Source organism: Pavona decussata, unplaced genomic scaffold, assembly GCF_977016875.1.
Source record: "Pavona decussata unplaced genomic scaffold, jaPavDecu1.1 SCAFFOLD_64, whole genome shotgun sequence".
NCBI classification, from domain to species: domain Eukaryota; kingdom Metazoa; phylum Cnidaria; class Anthozoa; order Scleractinia; family Agariciidae; genus Pavona; species Pavona decussata.
In genome coordinates, this window is record NW_028145484.1 from 2,286,448 (window position 1) to 2,312,837 (window position 26,390).

The 26,390-nt window shown below is 40.6% G+C and overlaps 3 protein-coding genes and 1 long non-coding RNA gene across 6 annotated transcripts in view; 2 read left to right on the forward strand and 2 right to left on the reverse strand.

Annotated features, from left to right (window-relative positions):
• LOC146478412 (uncharacterized) overlaps positions 1–6,880 on the forward strand; it is a 19,922-nt gene extending 13,042 nt beyond the window's left edge. Inside the window, exon 2 of the long non-coding RNA XR_014865112.1 lies at positions 6,746–6,880. This is a non-coding gene — a long non-coding RNA (uncharacterized LOC146478412). The remainder of the gene's footprint in view (positions 1–6,745) is intronic.
• Positions 1,140–17,874, reverse strand: LOC146478414 (uncharacterized). Of its 2 annotated transcripts, none has more exons than XM_085111915.1 (7): positions 17,404–17,874; positions 15,522–16,208; positions 14,595–14,769; positions 12,694–12,794; positions 11,765–11,846; positions 10,252–10,397; positions 1,140–1,747 (listed from the first exon to the last, which is right to left on the reverse strand). In XM_085111915.1, the coding sequence occupies exons 1-7, from the start codon at positions 17,506–17,508 to the stop codon at positions 1,385–1,387; spliced, it is 1,659 nt and encodes a 552-aa protein (XP_084968041.1). In that variant the 5' UTR covers positions 17,509–17,874; the 3' UTR covers positions 1,140–1,384. The 2 variants fall into 2 exon arrangements, with proteins under 2 accessions (XP_084968041.1, XP_084968040.1); XM_085111914.1 differs by lacking the exon at positions 1,140–1,747 and adding an exon at positions 8,642–9,167 and having other exon boundaries at positions 17,404–17,773.
• Positions 3,920–6,880, forward strand: LOC146478415 (tumor necrosis factor ligand superfamily member 10-like). 2 transcript variants are annotated; one of them, XM_085111950.1, is made up of 5 exons: positions 3,920–4,084; positions 4,814–4,876; positions 5,012–5,083; positions 5,538–5,607; positions 6,320–6,880. In XM_085111950.1, the coding sequence occupies exons 1-5, from the start codon at positions 4,004–4,006 to the stop codon at positions 6,646–6,648; spliced, it is 615 nt and encodes a 204-aa protein (XP_084968076.1). In that variant the 5' UTR covers positions 3,920–4,003; the 3' UTR covers positions 6,649–6,880. The 2 variants fall into 2 exon arrangements, with proteins under 2 accessions (XP_084968076.1, XP_084968077.1); XM_085111951.1 differs by lacking the exon at positions 5,012–5,083.
• Positions 17,875–20,019: 2,145 nt separating the features above from the next.
• The window catches only part of LOC146478416 (ral GTPase-activating protein subunit alpha-2-like), a 46,021-nt gene continuing 39,650 nt past the window's right edge, over positions 20,020–26,390 (reverse strand). The window contains exons 38-41 of the mRNA XM_085111976.1: positions 26,149–26,307; positions 25,400–25,527; positions 24,193–24,464; positions 20,020–23,446 (exon numbers count right to left, since the gene is read on the reverse strand). Of these exons, the coding sequence (XP_084968102.1) occupies positions 23,283–23,446; positions 24,193–24,464; positions 25,400–25,527; positions 26,149–26,307 (723 nt within the window). The 3' untranslated portion in view covers positions 20,020–23,282. The remainder of the gene's footprint in view (positions 23,447–24,192; positions 24,465–25,399; positions 25,528–26,148; positions 26,308–26,390) is intronic.

Sequence of the window (26,390 nt, forward strand, 5' to 3'; positions counted from 1 at the left end):
TAGAACTGGCGTGCTCAGCCAATCTGGAGCGAGTATTTTCGTCGCCCTCTGTATTACATTGTTGTTGTTATTGATGGACAGTTTTCGCTGCATATGCACTAGATATAACTGCAGAAAGGATGAGGAAGTGGTAACGTTATTACGTTCGTACGCTAAGCAGATTTCTATAAATGCTATGAAAAAAATTGGAGCTCCGCTTTTAGGCTTGGCTAAATATATATATTATCAATATGACAAGTAGGTACTGGTAAAGCAGGCAGACTGGTGTCGATGTTTTTTTTTAAAAAAGTCGCTGTCATACCCATGTCAACAAGAACCACAATGCTGCAGGCATGGTGAGAGGAGGCAGCTAGGCTGGACTCTGACTTCAGCGGTAGACTTGTCTCCATGCAGGCGAGTCTTTTGGTCAGCGGGATCATGGCATGTATCCTTGGGCTCTGGGTAGTTTCTTCATTGAAAATGGTTACAAGAGAAGGCCTTAGCAAAAGGTATACCATTCAATTTGATCTTAGAAGCTCCCGACATAGCTGATGGGATAGTCATTAATAAAATCTCTAAGATATAGGTCAAGCACATTTAATATAAACAGTGAAGGGATATTGTATATTACAGACATTATGTGCAATGTGAACCTTATTGTCTACTGATGGCCAATTTAATTGGCTTGTATATAGAAAGGAAGATGGAGTACTAGTGTTATGTCACAACTACAAAAACAAAACAAAAATCCAAAAAAAATAAACAACAACAACAAACAGAAAAATTGGATTTTCTGTGATGTATATAAATCTGGCTTTGAAAAAAAGGCACAATAAAAAAAACCTGTTCTATATATGGTTATTTTCTGAAGAACAGCATAAAAAAACACAGTTATCAATATCCAACATAAAAAAGCCAAGGCTATTTGCAGAGCTTCCAAGGGGCAAAAGCGGGAATAGAGATACTGACCTCCCCCCCCCCCCCCCAACCTGCCTCCCTCCATTTCACAGTTCGGCGTTCCTGAATGTTGAAGAGGAAGCTATAAACGCTTTAAAGGCAACAATAAAAGCTGACAATTGAAGCAATTCAAGCCACAGTTGCTGACACAAACTAAGCTCGGCGACAGGGTATTCCACTCGTAGAACATCGTCAGAGAATTCTCTTACAATTTTCTGAAATGAATTTGACAACGACACGATTATTCGGTGACTACAGGACTAAAAATGACTCTGTTTACGTATCTCCTTAAGACTATGATATTTGATAATCTTTTAATTTCTATGTCTCGATTAACTATTTTTTATTTGTTTTTACAGTAGAACACAACTTTGTGATGGAAACCACGTTTCCACGCGTTTCTTCCACAATTGTTCGGTTGTGTCCAGTTTTGATGCTAGGCCCTATACTATATCTCTTCAGAGAGAACCCCAGTTTTGTCCTCGTTCCAAAGTCCGGTCGCCCTTCGTAGCAGCACAGCTCTTGACCTTGCCTTTCTCTGCCTTTCCAACAGCTCGGCTCGAAGCACTATCCCATCCACAGTTTTAGGAATCTCTGAAATGAACTCCACCCCTCCTATTAACTTTTTATGTGGTGCCACGTTTTCGTCCACATATTCCATAACCTCGATCTCAGTCAAATTGTCCTCGTTCTTGCTGACAATGTACGCCATTGGTAGCTCGCCTTCCTCGGGGCATGGGACTCCAATAACCACTGCGTCTTCAATGGCCGGGTGGGCCCTGAGGAGAGATTCAAGCTCGGATGGGGAGACCTGGGTAAATGAAAAATAAAGGGTTGGCGTCAAATGTTTAGTCCTTGAACTCTTCGCAACTCCTTGTAAAATGGTCCGGTGAATTTTGGTGATAGTCTTTCAGATGGCTTGTGAAATATAACAAAAACCGGCAATAATCTCTCGCCGGAAGCTAAGCGATACCAGAAGTTAATACTTGGTTTTCAGATGACGTCATAAAAAACTGAAATTCATAACTAAACACAATTTCGGGTTTTTATCTTCATCACATAAAAGAAAATATAAATTTCAATCGGCTTGCTTGTTTTCAGCAGGATAGCATTCTTTGTTTTGAAAATAGAGCACTTTGAATTTTAGATTTTTGCGTAGTGCGTGACAGAAGCGATTGCTGCTCTCATATGTCGCGTAAATGAAAACATCGATTTGCCTCCTGTTTGTTTAGGTCTGATCAGTTGACTTGTAATATAATCGCCTATGTCAATGCGTGAAAGTTCAGCAGAGAGAAGAAAGGCTTTGAAATAGCCAAGGTAGACTCCAGATGTTTTTGCTGGTTTCCGGCCGCCATGTTGGTGCCCATCAGACGGGGCACCAACATGGCGTCCCATACTAAACCTGTAATTTTCCGTGGTACATTTTTCGAATAACTTAGCCTGTTCCAGGCTCCTAGAGAGATGCGCGAAGGAGAGTGCGAGGGGACGAAAAAGAGGGGGGAATTGGGGGAGAAAAAAAGGGGAAAGAAGAGGAGCCTGTAATCATTTTCTTAAACACCTCATGCCGCCCACTTTTTCCAAAATATGTCAACATGTCAAAATGTCAAACTTTTCATTGTCACGGGTTTCCATTACTCGCGCGAGTTCTCGAGGTCGCGCGGTTGTCCATACATCGCTTCGATGTCGCGGACACCGAAAGGTTCTCCAGGTTTGGGATTTCAGCCCTCAAAATCCTGTAGATTTTGCCAATTAAAATTTGACGTGTCTTGGAACGAAAGTTCCCCGTTTAATGTTAAAATGGGGTTAAGAGACCTGCACGACTCCCACTGTGTCTGTTGTTTTGATAAAAGCCTTTTCAGTTTTGCTTTTACAAGCATGTCTTTAAGCGATTTTCCTTTTGTATAAGAGATCCTTCCCTTTTGATCATTTGTAAAAGTTTATCGGCTCGGATTAACTGCAAGACTTCAGGTAGCGCTAAATAAATTTTATCTGTGAAGACACAGGATCCGTGGATTTCGTTACTCGTGAATTCATTCTTATGCTATTGTATATCGCTGCGGGAAGATTGAATTGCCGCAGGATGTTTGTTTATCACGGATATGGGTTTAACAGATCCTCGTCTTTCAAAGCTTATCATTGTTGTCTCTCACTTTCGAGAGCTATTTGCTCCTTCCTGAGTACTTTAACTTGCGGAAAATCTCGAAGACAATTCTCTAAAACTGCATTAAACTCATCAAAACCACGTGCGTGTGACACACTCGCCATTTTGACTCTTTCAGATACGTTCGCGATATCTTTCGTGTGATGTGTGAACTGTCAAAACTGACCAATCAGGGGGTATACCGGGAGCTGGTATACCTGCATGAGGTGTTTAAGAAAATGATTACAGGCTCCTCTTCTCTCCCTCTTTTTCTCTCCCCCATTCCCCCCTCGTTTTCGTTCCCACGCATTCTCCTTCGCACACCTCTCTAGGAGCCTGGAACAGGCTACGAATAACTCGATTATGAGATATCGCACAGCCCCGTGGCTTTCACACGTTGTTTATGTATCACTCTTCTACAACATATCAATTTCTTGACTTGGCCGTACTTTATATAAAATTTGTCGAACTCAGGCTTGAAGCTACTTGAAGAAGTTAGAGCGTTAGTGATGTTTGAATATTTAAATAATATGTCTGATCAATATGCGAAATCGTGGGGTTTGATCAATGCCACGTAACCTTTTGAACAATTATGATTAAAATGTTTGGAACAGCAGGCGGTAAAAACTTCTTTACATTAACGTACTGCCGAGATCACGTCGACAATGCAATTAATATCAAATGGACTTACCGAAACTTTTATTAACCTGATTATGAGAAAAAGAAATGATCAGATACAGTCATGAATACCTATAAATAACATATTAATGCCTCGTCATAAGACATACATCATACCCTAAAGAGGGCATACGCATGTCTTGTTTTTTCTTGCCAGTCTAATAAAAATTCTCCATAAGTAAAATAATTTCGTGTGGATTTTATTAATTGGGTTTATTCCACAGAGTTAATTTGAGCGCTGTCGAAATCATGAAGTTCGTTTTTATCTTCGTTGCTCTAGTTTGTGCCAACTTCTATTTCTGCCAAGCGGGAAATACATCTGGAAACCAAGTAAGATTGTTGTCTCACAGCAAATTCTATCAACAAAGCTTTAATCTTCAGTAAGCAGTAAGCCGTGAATTCCAAATTGCAGACTTTTTTTCTCGTACGAGAGATAAGATTGTAAAGGGGTCTTCTTTCGTGAACTTGAAAATTGTATTGTTCAAAGTTTCATGTGAAGAAATCGATCAAATACTAAAATAATACAAACATAAGAATCCTGAGATTATGCGCCAAGTTCATTGGCGCATAAGTGTATCGCTATTGTTAATCAGTCGCAGCGTCAAAGTAAATTCACTTTCTCCCATTTCAGCTCAGGAAGTTCGTCCAAAATTCCGTTAAGTTTTTATTCTATTAGAAAATTACGCATTTTGTGAAGCATTTTTACTTTAAATAATTTCTTGGTCAATCACTTCTTGTTCAATCGTTTCTGTTTTTATTTTTTTTCCTGAAGGGCTGTTCAGCCCTGTTGGCCACGAAAACATATAAACGGAGTGATATTATTTATGTTCGCCTTCTGAGATTTTATCTTCGGTCTAAAATTCAGAAAACTGCAATAAAAATGTCACAAATCGCAGAAGTAAAAGTAAGGGCGCTTGAACATCAATGAAATATCCGCGTTGTTTTCAGGATTTAAGGTCTGAACATTTAAGTTTTGCTAGAAGCGCGACTTGTCTGAGAATCAGTCAAAATTTTTTTCTTTGAAAATAACCCATTTAAATCTCGCCTTTTGTTCCACAGAAAGTTTGCGCATCGCCATGTGCACCTATTAACATCAACGTTCACGGAAATCACGGCGTTAAGGTACAGAGAAGATTATTGTGTTTTACCAGCACATTCTTTTGTTTTTCCTGTGTTGATACAGGCTTTGATAATCTACGCTTTGCTGTACAGAACGAATATTGTAATATTTACAGACATTAAATGCAATATTTTTAGGGTGACAAGGGCGAGAGAGGAGATAGTGGAGCAAAAGGCGATAAAGGCACACCTTGTAAATGTTCTTTGCAGGTAAGATACGATTTTCAGTCGCAGTGTACGCTCAGAGTTTGCGCATGTTCAGAGCATACAGTCTCAAGATTGGCTAAGCTTACAGCAAGAATCTTGTAGAATACAAGCGTTTCAAGGAGAGTTTAACACATCGTAGCACTAAGCAGCGAACGTTCGGTCGGTTTTGAATTCTTAAGTCCATAGCCAACCTTTTAAGAGTAGACGTGGTTTCAAGAGGGATAGACAATCTTTAATTCACAACCCAGTCAAAGAGGTTCTAATGATTTCAGAGTTAATTACCGTGAAACAGGGCAAATGAAATTTAAACCAAAACGAAGAACTTCTCGTTTCTCTGATAGTAATATCGATGGACGTTTCTTCATGACAATTTCAACTGATACATTATTCAAACGTTTTGTCACTTATCATATTATAACAATAGTTTTCTGCTTCTTCCTCTTTTTGCTGATGAAAGGACACAAGCAAGCCATCAGCTCACATCGAAGCTGTCAATAAACGCGCAGTGACTTATCATAAGAATACAGGTATTTTCCTTGCTATTTTTTTAAATCACGATTTAACCTTACATGGACTGCGGCTTAGTTAGCTAGAGTCAAAAAAGCTGAAATCAGTTCGAAAATCCATCCTAATGGCTAATTCCAAATTACTCAGAGAATGAATTAATTCCCAAAATGCTTGTATTCAATGATTTCTGATTAAATATCTTTTGAATTTGACGAATATTTCCGAGGATAATTACTGAAGACATAAATCTGACTTTCAAACACCAGGCTGAAACTGATTGGTCACAATTTATATTGAAACAACATTGCTAAGTAAATGTTAGAATTGCTGGCTTTTTGTTATCACTAGTTAATACATTGAGAACTCGAAAATTGTGAACACTTATATCAAACTTTAGAGAGATAGAAGACAAAAAAAATTACAACTTAAAACCGCTTGGTTCCGTCCTGCCTCAGTACTCTTGTCACTCTTAAGTTCAACGAGGTGCACATCAGTGTTGTCGAGCTGTCTCTCTTAAATGGATTGGGACCTGGGAACAAGGAAGAAATCTGTCATTGTTCGTTTGTTTACCTTAATTTCTGTGATTTGAGGTATCGTACAATGGCTGCCTAGAAAAATTTACATATCAAAGTTAAAGCAGCGTGTTGACGGGTCTGTTTGTACAATTCGTTTTTGTTGAATATGATGTGTTAAATTATTAAGTAAACTTGCGGTTTTTAATTTGCTTTCAAGTGATCAAAGACTGGTCTGTCAGCGCCCCTCACAGCCATCTTGCAGGCGGTATGACGTACAAAGACGGCAAACTGACTGTGCCCATCTCTGGACGGTACTACATTTACATACAACTCTTCTACCATAAGTGGGGAAGAGTCGTTATTCGTGTAAATAACAACGCTATTACCATGATTCAACCCATGGAAAATGCAAGTGGCACAGGTACCTTGTACGCTGGTGGTGTGTTCAATCTGAAGGCGGGTGACAACATCACGTTATTTGTTACACACACCATCAGAATCTTCATGTGGTCCGAACACAGTTCCTTTGGCGCGTTTTTGGTTTGAGCCAGTAACCAATTCATGGCGAGAAATATATAGACGTCGCCGATATCAACTGCACTATTACCTTTTATACAAAATAAGGGAAAGTAATAGCTTTAAGGTCGCTTGATTTAATAATTGTGGTTACGCTGTTTTGTAGAAGACTTTTTTGTTTCAAAATCGTCTCAGGGTATACTCGCTAAATGCATGTCTGTAACAAAGAGTTTATAATAAAATAAAGAAGGATGGTGTTACATCTTTGTGGCTGCTAATTGAATGAAAATATCTTATTTCGGTAACGAAGAAAAGCTCGGTTTAGTTGCTGTTGTCGGTTTTTTTTTTCTCCCAATAAATATGTAACGCCTCCTTGATTTTCAGCTGGAAATGGGTGGAGGTGGTGTCTAAGATGGAAAAAATATCTTCAGAAAATAAAGCGCGGCAGTTTTCTGAGCTTTAAAGGTGCTGCAGAATGTGGGAATTTTTGTCAGTGGAAAAGTTGATCCCGGATTCGTGTGCGAGATGCCAGCTAGTTTCGCCAACATAACAGGCACTGCATCCTGCGCGAGAAAACTTATAAACTACACGACATAGTAGTGATTTGGGGTATCCCGGCTATCTTTCACACTGAACAAATTCCTTAAACAATAGGGGGGAAAACCAACTTGATGTCTAAATTGTTACAAAACAGCAAATTACTTTGCCAGTGAAAAGCAGAGCCTATTTCTGGCTGCCGTGAATTTTAAAACTCAAATCATGATGTATGTCAGCATAGTCGTATCTACTCATTAGTTTCTTGTTTCTAATGCCGAAAAGCGATGTTCTGGAAAGAAGCTTTTGTTTTGTCTCCGTTTATAGATCTCCTAGCTTAGGCGATTGTCACCCAGTCGTAACGGGAAATTTTTATGGCGTTAAACTTCGAATCGAAAGTGGCCCCCTCACGGTTAACCGAGTATCGTTTTAGCGTTAGCGTCCGGTTGAGAAATCACTGCTCGCAGGGCCGTTCTCATGGAGGACCTTCGAGTGCGACAGTAGTGATGGATTGATGGTTTTGAGCGAAGAAAAATCCCTTTTTTTAGTCCTAAAAAGAAGCAATTTCCCGAAAATCTGTGAGTAAACACATAGTTACTTCTTTCTGTAACCATGGCTTCCATGATCACCCTCCCTCCTAATTTCGAACAAAAGTTCGAATGTTTTGCCCCAAATTCTGTTCCTCCCTCAGGCAGCTCCGTCATTTTTATTTGGTTCTGACGAGCATGCAGATTTTCACTGACGTAGACAAGCCGATTGGCTTTAGGGACGAGAATGGCAGAATTGGTAAAAATTACGTACTCTCACCACTGCGCAATCTCATGCCAGCCTACGCCATTCCCGATCCTTACGGTGATAAAACGAGAGCCAAAAAAAATAGACTGGATAAATACTTTGAAAATATAAGCAGGCAGAATTGCATGATATTTTGTTTTGGAAAAACCAAAGAAACTAAAAAAGGCTGTGTGTACCCTTAAGACTGATGCGTGATAATCTTTAAATTTTCCTACGTCTTTTGAACAGCTTTAGATTAAATTTTGTTTTTATTTGGTAGTATTTTCCTGCCTTTACAGTAGAACATAGTTTTTTTATCTAGCCACGTCGGTCGACGTCTCAACCCAGACAATCAAACTTTTTGATTTTTGACAACACCCCAGCACATCAAAATGCAGAGCGTTCCAGAGGCAAAAGCGGGAGATAAAGATACTGCCCCCCCCCCCCCCCCAACCTCCCTCCCTCCATTTCACTGTTCGCCGTTCCTGAATGTTGAAGAGCAAGCTATAAGCGCTTTGAAGGCAACAATAAAAGCTGACAATTGAAGCAATTCAAGCCACACTTGATGACACAAACTAAGGTATTCCACTCGTAGAACATCGTTAGAGAATTCGAATTCTCTTTCAAGCTTCTGAAATGAATATGACAACGACGCCATTGTTCGGTGACTACAGGACTAAAAATGACTGTGTATACGTATCTCCTTAAGACTGTGATGTTCGATAATCTTTTAATTTTCCTATGTGTCGATTAACTATTATTTTTATTTATTTGTGTCTGTTCTGTCTTTACAATAGAACACAACTTTGTGATCGAACCACATTTCCACGCGTTTCTTCCACGATTGTTCGGTTGTGTCCAGTTCTGATGCTAGGCGCTATACTATGTCTCTTCAGAGAGAACCTTTTGTCCTCGTTCCAAAGTCCTGTAGCCCTTCGTAGCAGCACAGCTCTTGACCTTGCCTTTCTCTGCCTTTCCAACAGCTCGGCTCGAAGCACTCTCCCATCCACTGTTTTAGGAATCTCTGAAATGAACTCCACCCCTCCTCTTAACTTTTTATGAGGAGCCGCATTTTCGTCCACGTATTCCATAACCTCGATCTCAGTCAAATCGTCCTCGTTCTTGCTGACAATGTACGCCATTGGTAGCTCGCCTCCCTCGGGGCATGGGACTCCAATAACCACTGCGTCCTCAATGGCCGGGTGGGCCCTGAGGAGAGATTCAAGCTCGGATGGGGAGACCTGGGTAAATGAAAAATAAAGGGTTGGCGTCAAATATTTAGTCCCTGAACTCTTCGCAACTCCTTGTAAAATGGTCCGGTGAATTTTGGAAAAAAATTGCATGATAGTCTTTCAGATGGCTTGTGAAATATAACAAAAACCTCAATAATCTCTCGCCGGAAGCTAAGCGATACCAGAAGTTTATTGGTCAAGAAACCAGCCCATTGAATATCACCGTTACTTAAACTGTTACTTCTCAAGGAATAGCTATACTTTCAGGTGCCATTTCTCGTAAAATTTTAAGGTTACTCAAGAGAATAGTAAGTCTGTATAGTAAGTCTAGGTGGTCTGTGTAGTTTGGTAAGTTTGGCTGGTCTAGATCTGTGTTCACAGTGAGTGAGTGAGTGAGTGAGTGAGTGAGTGAGTGAGTGAGTGAGTGAGTGAGTGAGTGAGTGAGTGAGTGAGTGAGTGAGTGAATGAGTGAGTGAGTGAGTGAGTGAGTGAGTGAGCGAGTGAGTGAGTGAGTGAGTGAGTGAGTGAGTGAGTGAGTGAGTGAGTGAGTGAGCGAATGAATGCATGAATCATTGATTGATTAATTATTTGAATGAATGAATGAATGAATGAATGAACGAACGAACGAACGAACGAACGAACGAACGAACGAACGAACGAACGAATGAATGAATGAATGAATGAATGAATGAATGAATGAATGAGTGAGTGAGTGAGTGAGTGAGTAAATGAGTGAATGAGTGAATGAGTGAATGAGTGAATGAATGAATGAATGAATGAATGAATGAATGAATGAATGAATGAATGAAGGAAGGAAGGAAGGAATGAATGAATGAATAAATGAATGAATGAATGAATGAATGAATAAATGAATAAATGAACGAATGAATGAATGAATGAATGAATGAATGAATGAGTGAGTGAGTGAGTGAGTGAGTGAGTGAGTCAGTGAGTCAGTGAGTGAGCGAATGAATGAATGAATGAATGAATGAATGAATGAATGAATGAATGAATGAATGAATGAATGAATGAATAAATGAATAAGTGAATGAATGAATGAATGAATGAATAAATGAATAAATGAATGAATAACCTGGTGTCCTCTGAATTTTATGAGATCTTTGAGCTTGTCCACAATAAAAAAATGTTCGTCCTTATCGTAGTAGCCAACATCTCCAGTATGGAGCCATCCATCATGGTCGATCACAAGCTCTGAAGCCTCTTGGTTGTTCAAGTAACCTGCCGGCAAACCAACGGAAAGAAACTAAGGGTCAGAGAAATTCTAACAGTCGCGTGAGAGACTTGTAGTCACTTCAGCACAAAGCTACCCTGTGGACTAGGTAGTCACGCAACCCTCTTTGTCAAAAAACTTGTGGCGAGGAACGTGACAGGACAAAACACGCCTGCGAAGGAGGGCGATTCTAGGCTCGGCTGAAAAATTGGCATATCTGTACAGTATAGAACGCCGCTAACACAAACTCGGTTAACTCAAACAAAATCCGATTTCGCCTGGATTTAACCCAATGTTTTAGTCTTACTATCAGCTAACTTGAATTCAGTTAACTCGAAGTCTGTGGAAAACTCGAAATGACTTTTACTTTCCCTTGAGTCAAATGTACCCCGATAACTCGAACTGTATTTTAGAAAACTTCGGTCAGTAAACCTCAAAATGTCAGAACATAGCTGATTGACGTTTCGAAATCTTTGACTTTTATTGATAACGTGTGTATTGTGTGGAAACGTCCTTAACTAGATCTCAGCCTTTGTTTGGTCAAAACTATGTTCATAAAACTTAGGCTAAAATTCTCAATTTACACGTTCTTATCAAAAGCCTCTATAACTAAAACAAACTTATTGCACCAAAGTGGCTTGTGACTGTGAAAGAATGATACAACTGCGATGCCACGACGACAAAAGAAATGTACCAACATTAGCAAGGACTGCTTTGCTCAATGTTTCGGTGACGGTCTCGTCTCCGTCACACTAGCTGCGGGTTAAGGCAGCTCTGATTTAGTCTCAAGGTGTAAAGGCCTGGCTAAATTAGGAAACATTGTTGCGGAAACATTGTTGGGGAAACAATGTTTTGCTCCCCCGATGGTTAAACGAGGAAACATTGTTTCGAACAACAGAGGGTCACGCATGCGCATAATAACAGACTGACTTCGTTGCTAAGAAACATTTTTAATGTGCAGCACTGGAAATTAGTCAACATTGCTTTCATGGTGGCTAAACTGGGAAACATATGTTTCGGGAGAAAAATTTGTGTCCGGGAAGCAAAAATGTTTTTGACCTGAGGCAAAAACATTTTCTTGTTTCCGAGCAGCAAAATTTGTTTCCACAACATATGTTTCCCGCGCGGCTAAATATGGAAACATTTGCCTCTGCAACAGTGTTTCCGCAACAATGTTTCCTAGTTTAGCCAGGCCTTTAACTCCGACTTGGCTTTTCAGCCGATTGCGAGTTTTTCATAGTACTGTAGGCAATTAAGTTACTTGGTTCGGCCCTGACGAATCATCAGTGGTTAACGCGTTAAATCCTTGGATTGGCCACTGCTTCGTCAAAGTTCATGCTGCTTCATAAAGAACTGACTTACTGTAAGAACTCACCTTTCATTACAGTTGGTCCTCTGATGCAAATCTCTCCAGGTTGTCCTGCAGCGAGAATCTGCCCAGTTGTTGTATCACAAACCTTGTCAAAGGGGCACAAGAAATCAAGTTTGGACTGGTGGGTCATTACGGACAGAGAGTGAATGGTTTCCTTAGCCAGTGACTCACTAGGTGATTTTATACCACGATCATGGCGAATCAGATCGCCAGCGAAATTACTCTATACTATGAGAATAATGTATTATTCAATAAGTGACACAGGCATACTCAGAAAAATATCTGAGTGCTCCTATCAGGGGTCGAACCTAAGATCTTCCGATTACTAGTTCGGATGCTCTACCACTGAGCTACAGGAGACTCGTGGGAGTTAAGGCCATTTGACTAGGTTCATGGCACAAACATCCTGCAATACTGCTAGGATTGGAATGTCATGTGTGGCATATGGGCAATGGAATAAATGTGATAGAATATTTTAAGCCTGGGCCGGGTTGTTCGAAAGCCGATTAACGCTAATCCACGATTAGATTTTAATCGAGGCTTTCACCTCGCTCGTTAAAAATGGTTTAAAGGCTCATTTCGAGCTAAAGGTAAAGAAAGGTCTAATTAAAAATTGAGGGCCAAAAATCTTTTGGAAGAATCTTCATCGATAAGCAATTAAACTCGAGTCAAAGTTTGCGTTAATCCAGGATTAGCTTAATCGGGCTTTGAACAACTGGGCCCAGGTGAATAAATGAGAATGATGTATTATTCAATAAGTGAGACAAGCATACTCGGAAAAAAAAATATTTTTTTCCACTCTCCATTTAGCCTGTCAAAAATTGACTTGTCCTTCTTCCACTTGTTTGGACAAGTGTATTTGAATGCTCCTTCCACCTACCTCCCCTTCCCCTCCCCCACTGTCTCTACCCGTATTTAAAGTTTCACCGTACCTTGCACTCGAGGTTGGGGAGTAGTATCCCGACGGATCCGTGTTTTGTATCCACCAGTGGGGTCATGTGACTTATCGTGGTACATTCTGTCATCCCATAACCTATTAAACATATCGAGTGATCAACTTCTTAGTTCTTCTTGAAGATTCAATAACGTGGCAATTAGACAGGTCATGAGAAGAGAGAGAAATAGTAACAAGAGGATATTGTCTTAGTAAAGTAAGTACTGAAGGAAGGAAGGAAGGAAGGAAGGAAGGAAGGAAGGAAGGAAGGAAGGAAGGAAGGAAGGGAGAGAGGGAGGGAGGAAGGAAGGAAGGACGGAAGGGAGGAAGGGAGGAAGGAAGGAAGGAAGGAAGGAAGGAAGGAAGGGAGGAGGGAAGGAAGGAAGGAAGGAAGGAAGGAAGGGAGAGAGGGAGGGAGAGAGGGAGGGAGGAAGGAAGGAAGGACGGAAGGAAGGAAGGAAGGAAGGGAGGAAGGAAGGAAGGGAGGAAGGAAGGAAGGAAGGGAGAGAGGGAGGGAGGAAGGAAGGAAGGACGGAAGGGAGGAAGGGAGGAAGGAAGGAAGGAAGGAAGGAAGGAAGGAAGGAAGGAAGGAAGGAAGGAAGGAAGGAAGGAAGGAAGGAAGGAAGGAAGGAAGGAAGGAAGGGACGAAGAAAGGAAGCAAGGAAGGGACGAAGAAAGGAAGGAAGGAAGGAAGGCATTAAAAAGCTGGAAGGAAAAAAAAGCACTCTTATCGGAGACACACAACTATAGCAAATAGAACAAATACAAAACAGAAGAAAACCTTAGTTATACGTATACAGAATTTATACGTATTCAAAATTCTTAAACAGTGGTTTCCTGTTATTTTAAATTTAACCTCCCTTACGTCGAACCGTCCGGTTGAGTTAAACTAGGTCCAAGTTGGCAGGGGCGGATCTAGCATTTTTTTGAAAGTGGGGGCCGAACAAGAATATTAATCAGCGCGCGTTAGCGCGCCTCAGTAGCGCCTTAGGCGCTACTTTCTAGGGGGCTCTGGGGGTATGCCCAGACAATTTGGTTACTCTTACATGCAATCTGGTGCAATCTGGAAAGTAAAATACAGTCGAACCTCCCGTAAGCGACCACCCATAATGTCAAGGATATGTGGCCGCTTACGGGAGGTGGTCGCTTACGAGAGGTCACACCAACGGGGGTCTAAATTTCGGGGAATATACATATGGTAATTGCGGAGACCTAAACCTTTTGCCAGTGCTTATCGGAACCCATAGTAATAACTTTTCTTAGCTACAAGTATATTGCGACTGGTCCAAAATTATTCTAGGCAAAAAATGTTAGGGTCTATGGTGATTATTGTTTGCATCTCACAAATTACTTAATACAGCGATTGAGACAATTATTGTGAAAGAAACTTGACTCTTTTATTACTCCAGGTGGCGCTGTCTAAATTTTTCAGGGAACGGAGCATAAGCAAAAAGATAACGAATATAAAAGATAAGAGAGTTTTTTTCCTACAAGGGATTCAATCTGATTAAAGTTTATTTCAGTGTGAAGTATAGTGCATGTGTATTTTATCAATTGTTTCCATGCTATATCGGGAAACAGTTCCGGTAGCTCCGACTGTGAGATTTACGGCGTCCGCTGTAATGATGTGACCAATATGTTACAGCGACATATTTTTCAATTTCAATTTGAGAGATACAGCCGTTTATTAATGCTTGGCAGGGGAGGATTTGGGGGGGGGGGGGGGGGGGCTAGGGGGCCGCGGCCCCCCCCCCCCCCCAAATCCACCCCTGCCAAGCATTAATTTTACGCCAGTATAACCCCCTTGTAATATAATATACAGTTTAAACATTGTTAGGGTTTTGTAAAGATCTTATATCAGCTAGTAATTAACTGCATTAACGATGCACCCTTACTTACATTGATTAATCCTCCTCAGTTGAGGCAATCGCTTCCTTACTTTCTTCGATATGACCTCACTCAACGAACAAGAACTTGATATAACTTCCTTTAGTGAAGTCAGGTCGGAATTCTCAATCGCTGAATGTTTGGACAACAGATGCACTGTTGAGGCGTCTGTGACGAGATGTGTTATCTGAAAACAAATGAGAACGAAAAGGGATATTAAGAAACTAAGACAAACCTTTTGACAAAAAAAGAAAAGAAAAAAAAAACGTTGAAGTTGAATGAATTTATCTTGTACCAAACCTCTCTTTTCTAACTTCAAATTTTCTTACAGTCCCACTTGTAATTACACTATCGCTCGCTTGAGGGAGGGGAGCATAGGGGAGCATTCGACGTCAACCTCTCTCCATATGGCTTTCCACCTAACGCTGTTCTTTGCCATCCTCCGGACTCTAATCCGAGACTGGTTATTTCTTCGCAATTCTTCAAGAGTGCGACCAAGAAGGCACGTGACCCGTCGTTATTCCCAATAGTTCATTTCCGAGTTGCTTTGAACCTCATCACGAAAGCGAGTTTAAGTGCAAAGTTTTTATTATGAAAAAATAGTTTTCATTCATATGCTAACAAAACCTTTGCATTTAGCCTCGCTTCCAAAATGAGGTTCGTAGCAACTCGGAAATGGCCTATTAGTATAAACCAAACAGTGGATAGTATTTTTCACGTTCTCTGATTGGCTATCCCCCTCACGACATTATCCCGGATATCACGTGCATGGTTTTCACTACATGTATTATGGTTTAGTAATCTCTGAAAATGCTTGCCTCGTTTCTAAGCAAATCCCATAATTTCATAAATCTAGTTTTTTGACGTCATCACTTTAGAACTCCTATTAGGAGGCACCGTACTTACAACATGGAGTTCGTTCATAGAGCATGCACTCACCTTATTATCTTGCAACAGGTTGAAAAGCTTGGTTTGGTCAAATCTTGGCACGGAGACTAAGGTACTCCCTCGGTGTAGACTAAGGGACAAGACAGCCACCAGACCAAAGGCACGGTAAAACGGAACCGTGGCTAAGATTTTTGAATTTTCATCAAAGTTCAAGAATCCCTCAGAATTCGCAATGCAACCAAACGCAGTCAAATTATAGTGGCTTGTCATGACTCCCTTGGGCAGGCCACCCGATCCGGAGGAAAATGGAAGAATGGCTAAATCCTCTTTAGGGTTGAGTCTGACGGGTGAAAAGTCTGTCTCGCCTTGGTTGAGAAGTACTGAGACCGACTCGCATTCGTCATCTTCCCCGATAACAAACACGTGACTCATGTCCAGTTCCTCTTCGGCTTCTTTCGCCCGGTGCACCAATTGGTGAACGGCGACGATGCACCTGGCATTTGCAACTTTAAGCTGCTTGATCAGTTCTTCGCTCGTGAAGTGTGGATTAACACATGTGAGGATGGCGCCAAGCTGAAGAACACCGAGAAATACGATGGCAAACTCAGGAATATTTGGAGCTAAGATTGCAACGACGTCTCCCTTCTTAATTCCCCTTTTGCTAAGGGCTGAAGCGAACTTTCCGCTCAAATTCTTCACTTCGGCAAAGGTGTACGAGGTTTTGGTCGAGGCGCATACCTTTGGAGAAGAAAGCAATCATTTTAATACTTTGCATAAATATATATCATGTCGAAATGCTACCTGAGTACCTGAGTACCTACCTGACAGGTAAAGATATTTAAAAGAAGTTCTTCTGATTTTCAGAAATACACTCTCTTTTTTTATAAGAACGTCTAATTTTGGGGCTAAGGCTGAACGTTCTTATTATTTTTGGCAATTTGAGCCTGAAAACTTCTAAGATGTTCTTAAGTTATCTGTTATAGTATTTCAATAAATCTATGCGGACGTGACCAAATCACTTATTATTTGGGTTAATTGGACAATGTATACTCAATTTTTACCTGTATTATTTTATCCGTATTTATACAGTTCAATTAAAAAAAATGGTCAAAATAAAAGTTTTGTTAACCTGACTCTCAGCCTGGGCAATGTTCTTTGTATGTTCTTAAATTTTATTTAGTGTTAGCCTCAACGTTCTTATAAAAAGGTTCGTTTTAAGAAATATAAAAAAATTAAACCTAAAAGAGTGTGAGCCGAGCGACACGGGTTCTAAATTATTTCACGTCTCCAAAACATTCCTTTATTAACATTGTGTTAAACCCTTAAGGGCATCTCTCTGGCGTCCCAGTGTTTTGTCTAACTTTCCGGCCAGGACAAAGGTAAACTAGCATTATGCTCTGTTCAACACATCACGAACGTTACGTCTTACTACGAGGAAGCTGGAAATGCCACTGAGAGCATTGCTCAAATTAAGTCGTCACGTAGATATTGTATTTTTGATACTTGAAAACTCTTTCACTCTATTAATCAAGCCTTGAATCGATGATGCAACTTCACTTTTTCGCCTGTGGAAGAAATTCGTAAGCCGCGTAATCATTCCAGTGAAAGCTACTGAGCAGTACTTCGGTACTTCCGCATGTAGTATTATTACGCTGAATTGGATGGTTCTTACTTTCGAGTCTCTGATTGAAGTCCTAAAATGTGGGCATTCAAGTGAATCTTAGCAGGACTTTCCTTATGGTGTCTGTTATTATTATTATGCTGTACAAATCAATTCTAAATTTTTGAGTCTGTGGCTAAAACCCGTAAAACTTCAAAGTGTTACAACTCAAATGAAATCGGCTTGTCTGCTGTACTTTACGGCGGTGCCGTTTCATAAAGAGTATGAGCGTTTTTAAAAATGATCTTAAAATGTTTACTGAAAGTAACTCACGATCGCTGTGCGGTTTCCGTATCCATCGAAGTCTCTGAACACAAACTCCGGCCATGAAATGTTATCAGGGATCGTTATGTCTGAATATTTGCTTTTCAAAGTCATCTTCTGAAGAAGAAGAGGTTGCCAAAATGACAGTTATTGAGTTTACATGTTTCAAGATCGCCACACTTCTCACGAGTCTGCCGGCGGACGAGATTATTGTCTTCGTTATCTCTTTGCTCAAGGCTATTGGCAATAGTGGTCAGTCTTTTCTTTCGTGATAATTTACATGATAATAATAGGTTGTCAGTTGATATTGATTCAGTCTTTACAATGGCCTCTTAACAGTGGCGTGTTAAAGCCAGTCTGAAGCCAGACCTTGACCTCTTAGTTCTTACGACAGCCAAAATCAACAATAAACGAAAGCCAAAATGTATTTCCTGTCATAGAGTAATGGAAACAACGAGTGCCACTGATCCTGTTATCTTAAAGAGCGAGAAAGGTTTGATTTAAATGGTCACACTCCAAGCACTTTGGGCCCTTTGGGGTAATACGAGCCACTTTGTGTAGACTAATTAACGTCTACTGCGCATACGTTCTGCGCATCTCGGGATGCTACGAGAAACTACGGTTCTTTAAGGACGGTATCTACTACAGTCGACTCCCGATAACTCGAACCTTCAAGGGAAATTGAAAAAGGTTCGAGTTATCGAGGGTAAAATTATATAGAAAATGACCTGAAAGGAAAGGAAAATTGGTTCGAGTTAGCGCGAGGTTCGAGTTAACGAGGGTTCGAGTTATCGGGAGTCGACTGTAATACAAAGGCATTTTGTACGGTTTCGTAAGGGCAGTGCCAAGCCTACTAATTCAAATATACAAAGGCAGTTTTGGGTAGTTTACGACAATGTGCTATAGCGAGAGCTATTGGAATCAAAAAAGAAAATGGGGGTAGCCACAAACTTTTCAAAGACAGTAAAGCTTCAGTCTCTTGGGAAAAGAAACATACCTTGTCACGCATTTAAAGCCTTTTAGAATTGTTGCTTAATTATCTCTGAAATACGCGTGAATACCCCCAATTTTGTTTTTGGATTCTAACAGCCCTTGCTAATTGACTCTAATTACAGATTTGCAAACGTGAGACTCGCGTTTTTGTTTTCTTAAAAAGAATGAGTACATTGTTGAGAAAAATGCTAAAATAACTCTGGCTTTGATGCTAACGCAAAACTACTCAATTAAGAATTGGTTCATGCTTCATCATCATCAAATCTCCGCGCACCAGTAGGCGCACAAGGCCGAGGTTCATGCTTAGCGTGCGAAAATGGATGCACGCGGGAAGTTTGTGGAGCACGAGAGGACTGTAACTTTAAGTTGGGTACTTCTTCCCTATTTTTTTTCCATTTCTAGGGAAACTTTGTAAAAACGAAGCGACGGAAACCTGAGTTTGTCTGATTTGCACACGCCATCGTGCGTATGTTGAGAAATGAAACACGATGACGCAAATAAGAATTAGACAGGGAAGCTGAAAACACCAGGATAAACATGGTCACGTGGTCATAAACGTAATTGTTAATCCGGCTCTATTCATTTGACACACCAATCTATTTTGTAGAGTTTCCTTATCTGTTGCTAAGCAACAGGAAAGAGCGAGAGTGGTAAGGAAATGATTGTTTTGCACATCGTACTAAAATCTAAGGGTCTTTACTATGGAAGATATCGTACGCCTTCTCCCTTCTCTAGATGAAACAGCTAACTATGTCGACCCTTTTTTGGCCTACATTGTATCCAAAACCGAGTACAGTCTACCCTCGCCTTGCGGACACCTCGCTATTACGGACATCCCGATAACTGAATATGGCCAGCAGCTGAATCCCTGGCAAATAAATTACAGACGTTTGACTGAAGTAAATTCTCGCTATTAAGGACACTTAAGGTCCCGAGGGTGTCCGCAATAAAGGGAGTTGACTGTACATCAACACTACGTCGGAACCGTGTGTTAAGAAGACACAATAGTACGTATCTAACTTTAAGTTGAATACCATGGGTCTCATGCCTTAGACTGGAAAGGAGTTTTAAGCTAAGGTTCTCTCACCAAAGTGCTTGAACGTCAACTCGTTTTGCACCAAATGTTCAGTAGAACCAATACTTACGTATGGCTCCAAAATCAGAGACCAAAGCACAAGGTGCCAGCGCACGCGCAGTAGTGTTGAATTCTTGTGCGTTTAATTAACCACACAAATGGTCACAAGATTGTTCCACTGAATTTGGGTTGTCCCTTCCGCTGTAGCTCAGCGTACCAAATTGGCCCACTGGTTGTGTCATAATGATTGGCGACCTCGACGCTGTGCATGTTGATCTTTGGAAGTAGGTGGATAACACGACTATCGCCGAGTCTTAGCCGATCGGCCACGCCCAAATGATGCAAAAGCTCTTTCGCGCAAATGCTCGCAAAATCCAAGCGCCTTGAATAGCACCCACCCCCCGCCTAGGCCAAGACTCATTCATATCACAAGAACACACAAAAGTCACAAAGATCGTATCTTCGACACTGTTGTACCTTCCAAGAGTTTTTCATTGTTGTTCCTTGCTCGTTCAAAGACGAACACAGTTTTTCTGAGAAACAAGTTGTTTTAAGAATGTCGTTAATTTTATTTTAATATTGAGAATTTCCAGTTACAGTTAATTGTCCAATAATTTACGACGACTCTTGAGGGCGTTTTTCAAATCATTTGCTTCCAAACTCGTATGTACAATTCTCTTTTATAAAATATAAACACTCTATGGCAAACTTAATTATTATAAAGCAGGTTTTTGTTCGTTTTACACACAGATAAAAATAATCTTACAAGACTACACAAGCTAAAAAAATAATTATCACATTCAAGGAAAAGCTGCTCGGCAAAACATTGAGTCCGACCAAGTTCGAATTTAAGCGGTTTTCATTTGGTGATCGTGACTCGAAACCCTAGCCAATCACCGTAGCCAATCAGAACAGTTATAAACAGCGCAATGAATCAATCAGAACTCGAAGCAAACACATTAACCCAGCGCCAAGCGCGGGAAAACGCGTGCGACCAAGTCGCGATTGGTTTTGCTTGCTTTTCATTGGTTGAGAAAGTGGCGCGAGATTTGCCAACCAATCACGTAGCGTCATAAAGCAAAACTAAAGCCACCGCGAATTGCTTTCGACACCCAATTGAAAACCGCTTTGAGAACTTTGCTTACGAAGTCAGTGTTGGTTTTTATAACAACGCTCGAACAAGGCTTACAAATATAGCTAAAATACTCAAACCGTTCGTCTTATTATTTGAGAATAACCTTCTTTCAAGTTGCTTTGTGAAAAGTGCGTTTCACGAACTTTGATTTCCGTGTAAGGAAAAGTCACATGGCAGTGCAGTTTAATGATTGCATTATTTAAATTAAGCCTTAAAGTTTGAAATTACTTTAATAAAGGCCCAGTAATAACAGCATTCACAATCGCCGAAAATTCTCAGACGATAAGAGGAACACTTTGGGTATTTAACATATACATTACATTAAATCTACATATTCGCATTTGACTTACACGACATGCAAAAAGTCGCGTTCGATTGATCGTATTCTGGAATAAGAATTCACGGAATTACAATTACTTGAGGTACTGGTTATGAAACCTTGCCATCTTCAAAGCTTATAAAAATGGTGCTGCAGTTTATGTTGGAAGGACCGCAACTATACACAATTCTTTACTTTAACCATACTACAGCTGAATATCTTAATAGGAACGTTCCTATTGGTCAGTTGCTCCAACACGTTTTAAAATCTGTTGTGGTTTCTCCACGGTCAAGGCGAAAAAATGCTAGCAAAAAACATATGATAAAGAAGCTTGCCTGGCTTCATAACCATTGCCTTTTATTAGCTATGGCGGAAAGGGCTCAAGATTTCCCGTTTTAGGTAAATTTGGGAAGATGTGTGTCTGTAGAGGTGCGTGCAGCCCCGACAATTGTACTCTGGTAGCTCTAGGAAGGACTTTTAGCAATTTATTCCGCAATACGCACAATCGAATGTACCAAAAGAGTAATTTTGGTTCACATAAGTCTTTTCTTGGTAAAATCCGCCACGTTTACGAATGGGGCAAACTTGGCACTAAATACTGTTTGCCAAAGTTCGGCGGAAAATTTTGCAGAAACAAAATGTACGAAAACTGACTAAAAACAAGATAACGCGCTTCCTTCACATACACATTTAAACAGGAAGATGTTGTTTTTCCTTGGTAACTTAATTTTACAGCTACTAATTTGTTTAGTTTTTACGAAAATTGTTTGACGTTTGATCCCGTCATTTCCCCTTACAGAAAGAGTACTCTCAAAAGTTTCAAAATGGCGGATTTGCCTATTTACAAAATATTTAAACCCCGAAAAGTCGTTTTTACCTCAAAAAAGCAGAAAACACTTTCGCTTTTTGCAACGCACAATTTTAACGTATAAGAGGACGTAAAAGTGCAAAAACTACGTCACGAAGATACGGCTAACCTCCTGCCCCCCATTGTTAGAAGTTTTCAAGAACGATAAATTTGTAACTTTTAGGGAACTAAGTTCCAAAAAGTTTACGCTAAACAAGCGACGGAGTTTAAGCAAACTACGCGAGCTACACCAACGAAAAGGCCGCTGCAAAAAAGGTTAAACTAACGAATAGTACAATAGTCTGCAGGCGTATTTTATATCTTGGAACAGTTACCAGCCTGTATTTACAAACTACAGCGTGAGAATACCAAATTCTTCCATACTCTGCGTTTCATGCAACGTGAATTCTGAGTACAATGGAGATTTAGTTTTTAATCTTTTCATGTTTCCATTTCAACCAAAACATCCTTCGCGAATACATTTAGAACAAGACGGACCATACAAGTTTGATCGTGTCAATGGGATGGTATGACAAACGAGTAAACGAATGTGGCTACAGGAATCAGTTTGTTCGCACAAACACAATGCAGGGTGAAATACCAGAGCAAAGTTTTTGTAAGAGGGGGGTTCAATTCACTCCGCCGGTTACAAAAGACTTCTGACATCAAGGAGAGATTACAAGGCATGGAAAATTTTTCCGTATAACGGTCAGACATTCAAACTCTTGGTAGTGAAATACCAAACGCCTTATTTAATATTTGACGACTGTGGGTAACTGTACGAACACCGTTGACTCTACTGACAAGGCGAGTTTCAACTTCCAAAATACCAGGTATATACAATTCTGTTATTGGACCAATACAAATGATGAACTGTTACTTCTTCTATAACCCTTTCATCTCCGGAGGGAAAACTGTAAATTAACATTTTGAGTCAGTTGAGCTGCACCTTTCAAAAGCTCTATTTTCACTGGACCCCGATAACCTGCAGCTGCATTGTTTTTTAGGGTTGACAGCATCGTTCTGATGTTCGTTCATTTGTCTTCTCGACCAACCATGTAAGACGTTGCAAACGGTGCAGGGGCCCGTTTCTCGAAAGTCCCGGTAACCTACCGGGTCCGATAAGTGATTTTGGTGATAAATGTTCCTTAACTGAAGTCAATTTCTGTTAGCTTTGAATACTAAATTTTAAAATCTTATAATTCTATGAAAACATTGGCAAAATAACATATCTGTAATCACAGTGTAATCGGCGAAAAAACATTTTAAAAATATACCCAGGTCGCCCCGACGAAACACTAAAGGAGGCTGAATATTCTATTTTCACTTCTGAGACTGTGGGCGTTCAAGAAAACCTAATGAGCAATATGTCCGGTGTCAATGTTAATTTTTGGATATTCTAAAGGAAAACGTGAGATTTCAGTTTTTAACTTACCCGCCCTGGGAAGACCAAGGGTTAAATTTTCCACAAATGAATTATAGAATTATAGCAAATTACAATACTTTTCCGCAACTGAATTCAGTCGCTGTCGGCGTTATGGCTAGCTAATTTTCGCCATCTAATTGAGAGCCTCTTTTTATCTTGTCTCGGATTACTGCCATCTGTGGCAGACTGCCCGCCATCCGCCATATTGTCTAATCCATCAGGAAGAGAAGAAGTTAATGGCATGTCCTCTTCCTGGACTGTGGAAGAAAATGCAAGTTAATAAAACAATTGCTTCTAATGCTGTCACCCTTCTCACCGTATATAACTCCGTTTTTATTGTTTAAGAACGGTGCCTACTATTGTTTCTGCGCATACATTCTGCGCATCTCGAGATACTCGAGTTTCCTATGGGTGGTGGCTACCAATACAGGGATACTTTTACGCGGTTTAAAACTATTCGGGGAGAGTAGAACTTAGCAAGTGCTCTTGGTATCCAAAAAGAAAACTGAGGGTAACCATGCATTTTTCACAGATAACAAAGCTTCAATTTGAAAAAAAAAAAAAAAAAACGCCATACATTACTTTGTACTTAACTGCTTTTTAGAATAGCTGTAGCTTAATTAAATAATTATCTTCAAAAAAAATGCGTCGTTACCCCCAATTTTCTTTTTTGGATTTCCATTGCCGTTGCTAAGATCTGCTTTCCCCGCAAAGTCATAAACCACACAGAAATACTTCGGTATTAGTAGGCACCGTCCTTACTAAGCGCGAAGGAATGAAACCCCGACAAGATAGGCTTTGGACGATTTTGTCCTTCGGCTTTGCGACAACTTGAGGTCAAACGTGTGTAACGTGTAGCAACAGTTTACTTACAATAACAGAAAAATAAATGACTAAATTGAGTAAGTAAGTAGCATCGATAAACACAAGTACCAGTTCTACTCTGTTTGTCAACACTTCCGAGACAAAAACAAGTTTGACTGTGTATAGCGCCAGTACTCACCTAACTTATTGCTCAGAATTCTTGGTGAAGTCACTGCGCTCTTCGACCGAAGACGAATGGCCGCCTTTTCACTGTCTGAAAAACTGCTGCTGGGTACAGTCTTTGTGCGCCACATAGGATAGCGTTCCCCCGCTGACAACAGCGGAGTGGGAGGCTCACTTCCCGCGGGTCTGGGCGCGGGACAGAACACTAACGAGGCAAAGTCTTCGTATGTCGTCGGCTCTTTGTGATTCTTAACGATTCGTTCAATGCACGCTTCGCGTTCCTCGTAGCTAGCGGATTATTAAGGAGAAATGTTATATGAACATGTGCATTTGAAAGACTCCGAATCGCGAAGATTACCGAAGCACAACCGAAGGCAAGCAAGGTTTACCCGATAATGTTCAAAGCTCCACTCAAGCTTACTGAAACTTTCCCGAAGATGATAGCTAAGTTGATCGTTTGTCTTTCGATTAAGTCACTTAATTAGCTGTGAATCGCGACGTTCCGACCGCTATAATGTTGATCCGTGCCAAATGACCTTAAGGCAGGTTCGAATTTGGCAATTATCTGTGGCTATTCCCATATGACTTCACCCTAACAAGATAGTGGATTGAAATTCCAGAAGCGTGGATCAAACAGTGCAACAAAGCGGAGCCCAGTGAAAACAGGTTCTAGTCTGAGCAGCGAGGAGCAAAATCCTCCAACTGAATCAACGACAAACAAAGCGAGGATCGAAATGCACCAATCACCAACAACCACGGTGCTTAACTAAGCTACCATTTCAAACCACGATGACTAACACCTTTCAAGCTGAGAATGATGTGAGTGAGTGAGTGAGTGATTGAGTGACACAGGCAAACTCGGAAAAAGGAAATCCGAGTGCTCCTATCAGAAGTCGAACCTAAGACCTTCCGATTACTAGTTCGGATGCTCTACCACTGAGCTACAGGGGACTCGTGGGAGCTAAGGCCATTAGACTAGGTTCATGGGACAAACATCCTGCATACTGCCAGGATTTGAAAGTGTCAATGTGTGGCATATGCGCAATGGAATAAACGTGATGGTATATTTTAAGCCTGGCGAATGAATGAGAATGATGTAATTATTCACCAGGCTTAAAATATACCATCGCATTTATTCCACCTTTCATGCTATTTGCCAAAGATGTCAACACATGTTAGCGCAAAAAGACAAAACACGTTTGCTTCGCAAAAAACAAGGATACTATCGCTCATACAGCGGAAGGAGTTCTCTGCTCGCTCGGCTGGCGTTGATAGCAGTAGCTCTCACCAGTGAAGGCAACACTTGTCTGTCCACCAAAGCGCCATCAAACAACGGTCCAAACATTGGCACCTTAAAGGAATGAAAACAAAACAAAGATAATATCGCGTACGAACTATGTTTAAACGAAATCATTGTTCTCTTAAATGCTCTGCTCGATGAAAATGATAGGCGAGGGTCTTTCCCTTATGACATACTTTATCTGCAGTTCACATAAACTACAATTCCATGTATTGATGTTCACTTACTAAGCATTTGCGGTTAAAATTTTGAACTTACAAAATGGTCACCTCTTAATTGGCTTGATAGAGCAGTAAACCCGCACCTTTCAAAAGTTCTATTTTCACTGGACCCTGATAACCTGCAGCTGCATTGTTTCCGAGGAATGGGAGCATTGTTCAATTGTTCGTTCTTTTGTCCACTCAACCAACCGTGTAAGACGCTGCAAACGGTGCAGATCGCTCCTGGTAGAAACTTGGTATCTCGTTCGTTAGAGCAGCGCACCCATATCACAAGTTCATGGGTTCGAATCCAGTTCAAGTAGTGAAGATACTATTACGACAGCGAGGAGCTTTTACTCGTAAAATGAACTGTAATTATTCGTTCAGAACAACTTGGAGCTGACAAGACAAATCGATGTCCCTTTTGTCCTAAAATGAAAGAAAATTACGACTATTCACAAAAGCTTCAAACCTTGGGCTTTTTGATGATCTGTATTCTAAACAAATGGTTCTCTAGCGGATAGATTACAATCATCACATCAGCAAACTCAGTGTTCACGATGCCGTGTCGGTAGTCTCTGTAATGCTCTGACCACACGATGTGAACCTCGTCGTTACCAAGGTGACGAACCTGAAAAAACAACATTCCGTCAATTACTTTGACTAAGCCAAAATCAAATGTTATCTTATTTAGCTTATCAAGAGACTCAAAAC

Coding starts and splice junctions, on each gene's coding strand:
- LOC146478414 (XM_085111914.1), bottom strand. CDS start 17,508: ATGACTTTGAAAAGCAAATATTCAGACATAACGATCCCTGATAACATT. Junction 16,209..17,403: donor ACGGAAACCGCACAGCGATC/GTGAGTTACTTT, acceptor TCTTCTCCAAAG/GTATGCGCCTCGACCAAAAC. Junction 10,398..11,764: donor AGGACCAACTGTAATGAAAG/GTGAGTTCTTAC, acceptor GTTTGCCGGCAG/GTTACTTGAACAACCAAGAG.
- LOC146478415 (XM_085111950.1), top strand. CDS start 4,004: ATGAAGTTCGTTTTTATCTTCGTTGCTCTAGTTTGTGCCAACTTCTAT. Junction 4,085..4,813: donor GAAATACATCTGGAAACCAA/GTAAGATTGTTG, acceptor TTTGTTCCACAG/AAAGTTTGCGCATCGCCATG. Junction 5,084..5,537: donor CTTGTAAATGTTCTTTGCAG/GTAAGATACGAT, acceptor TGCTGATGAAAG/GACACAAGCAAGCCATCAGC.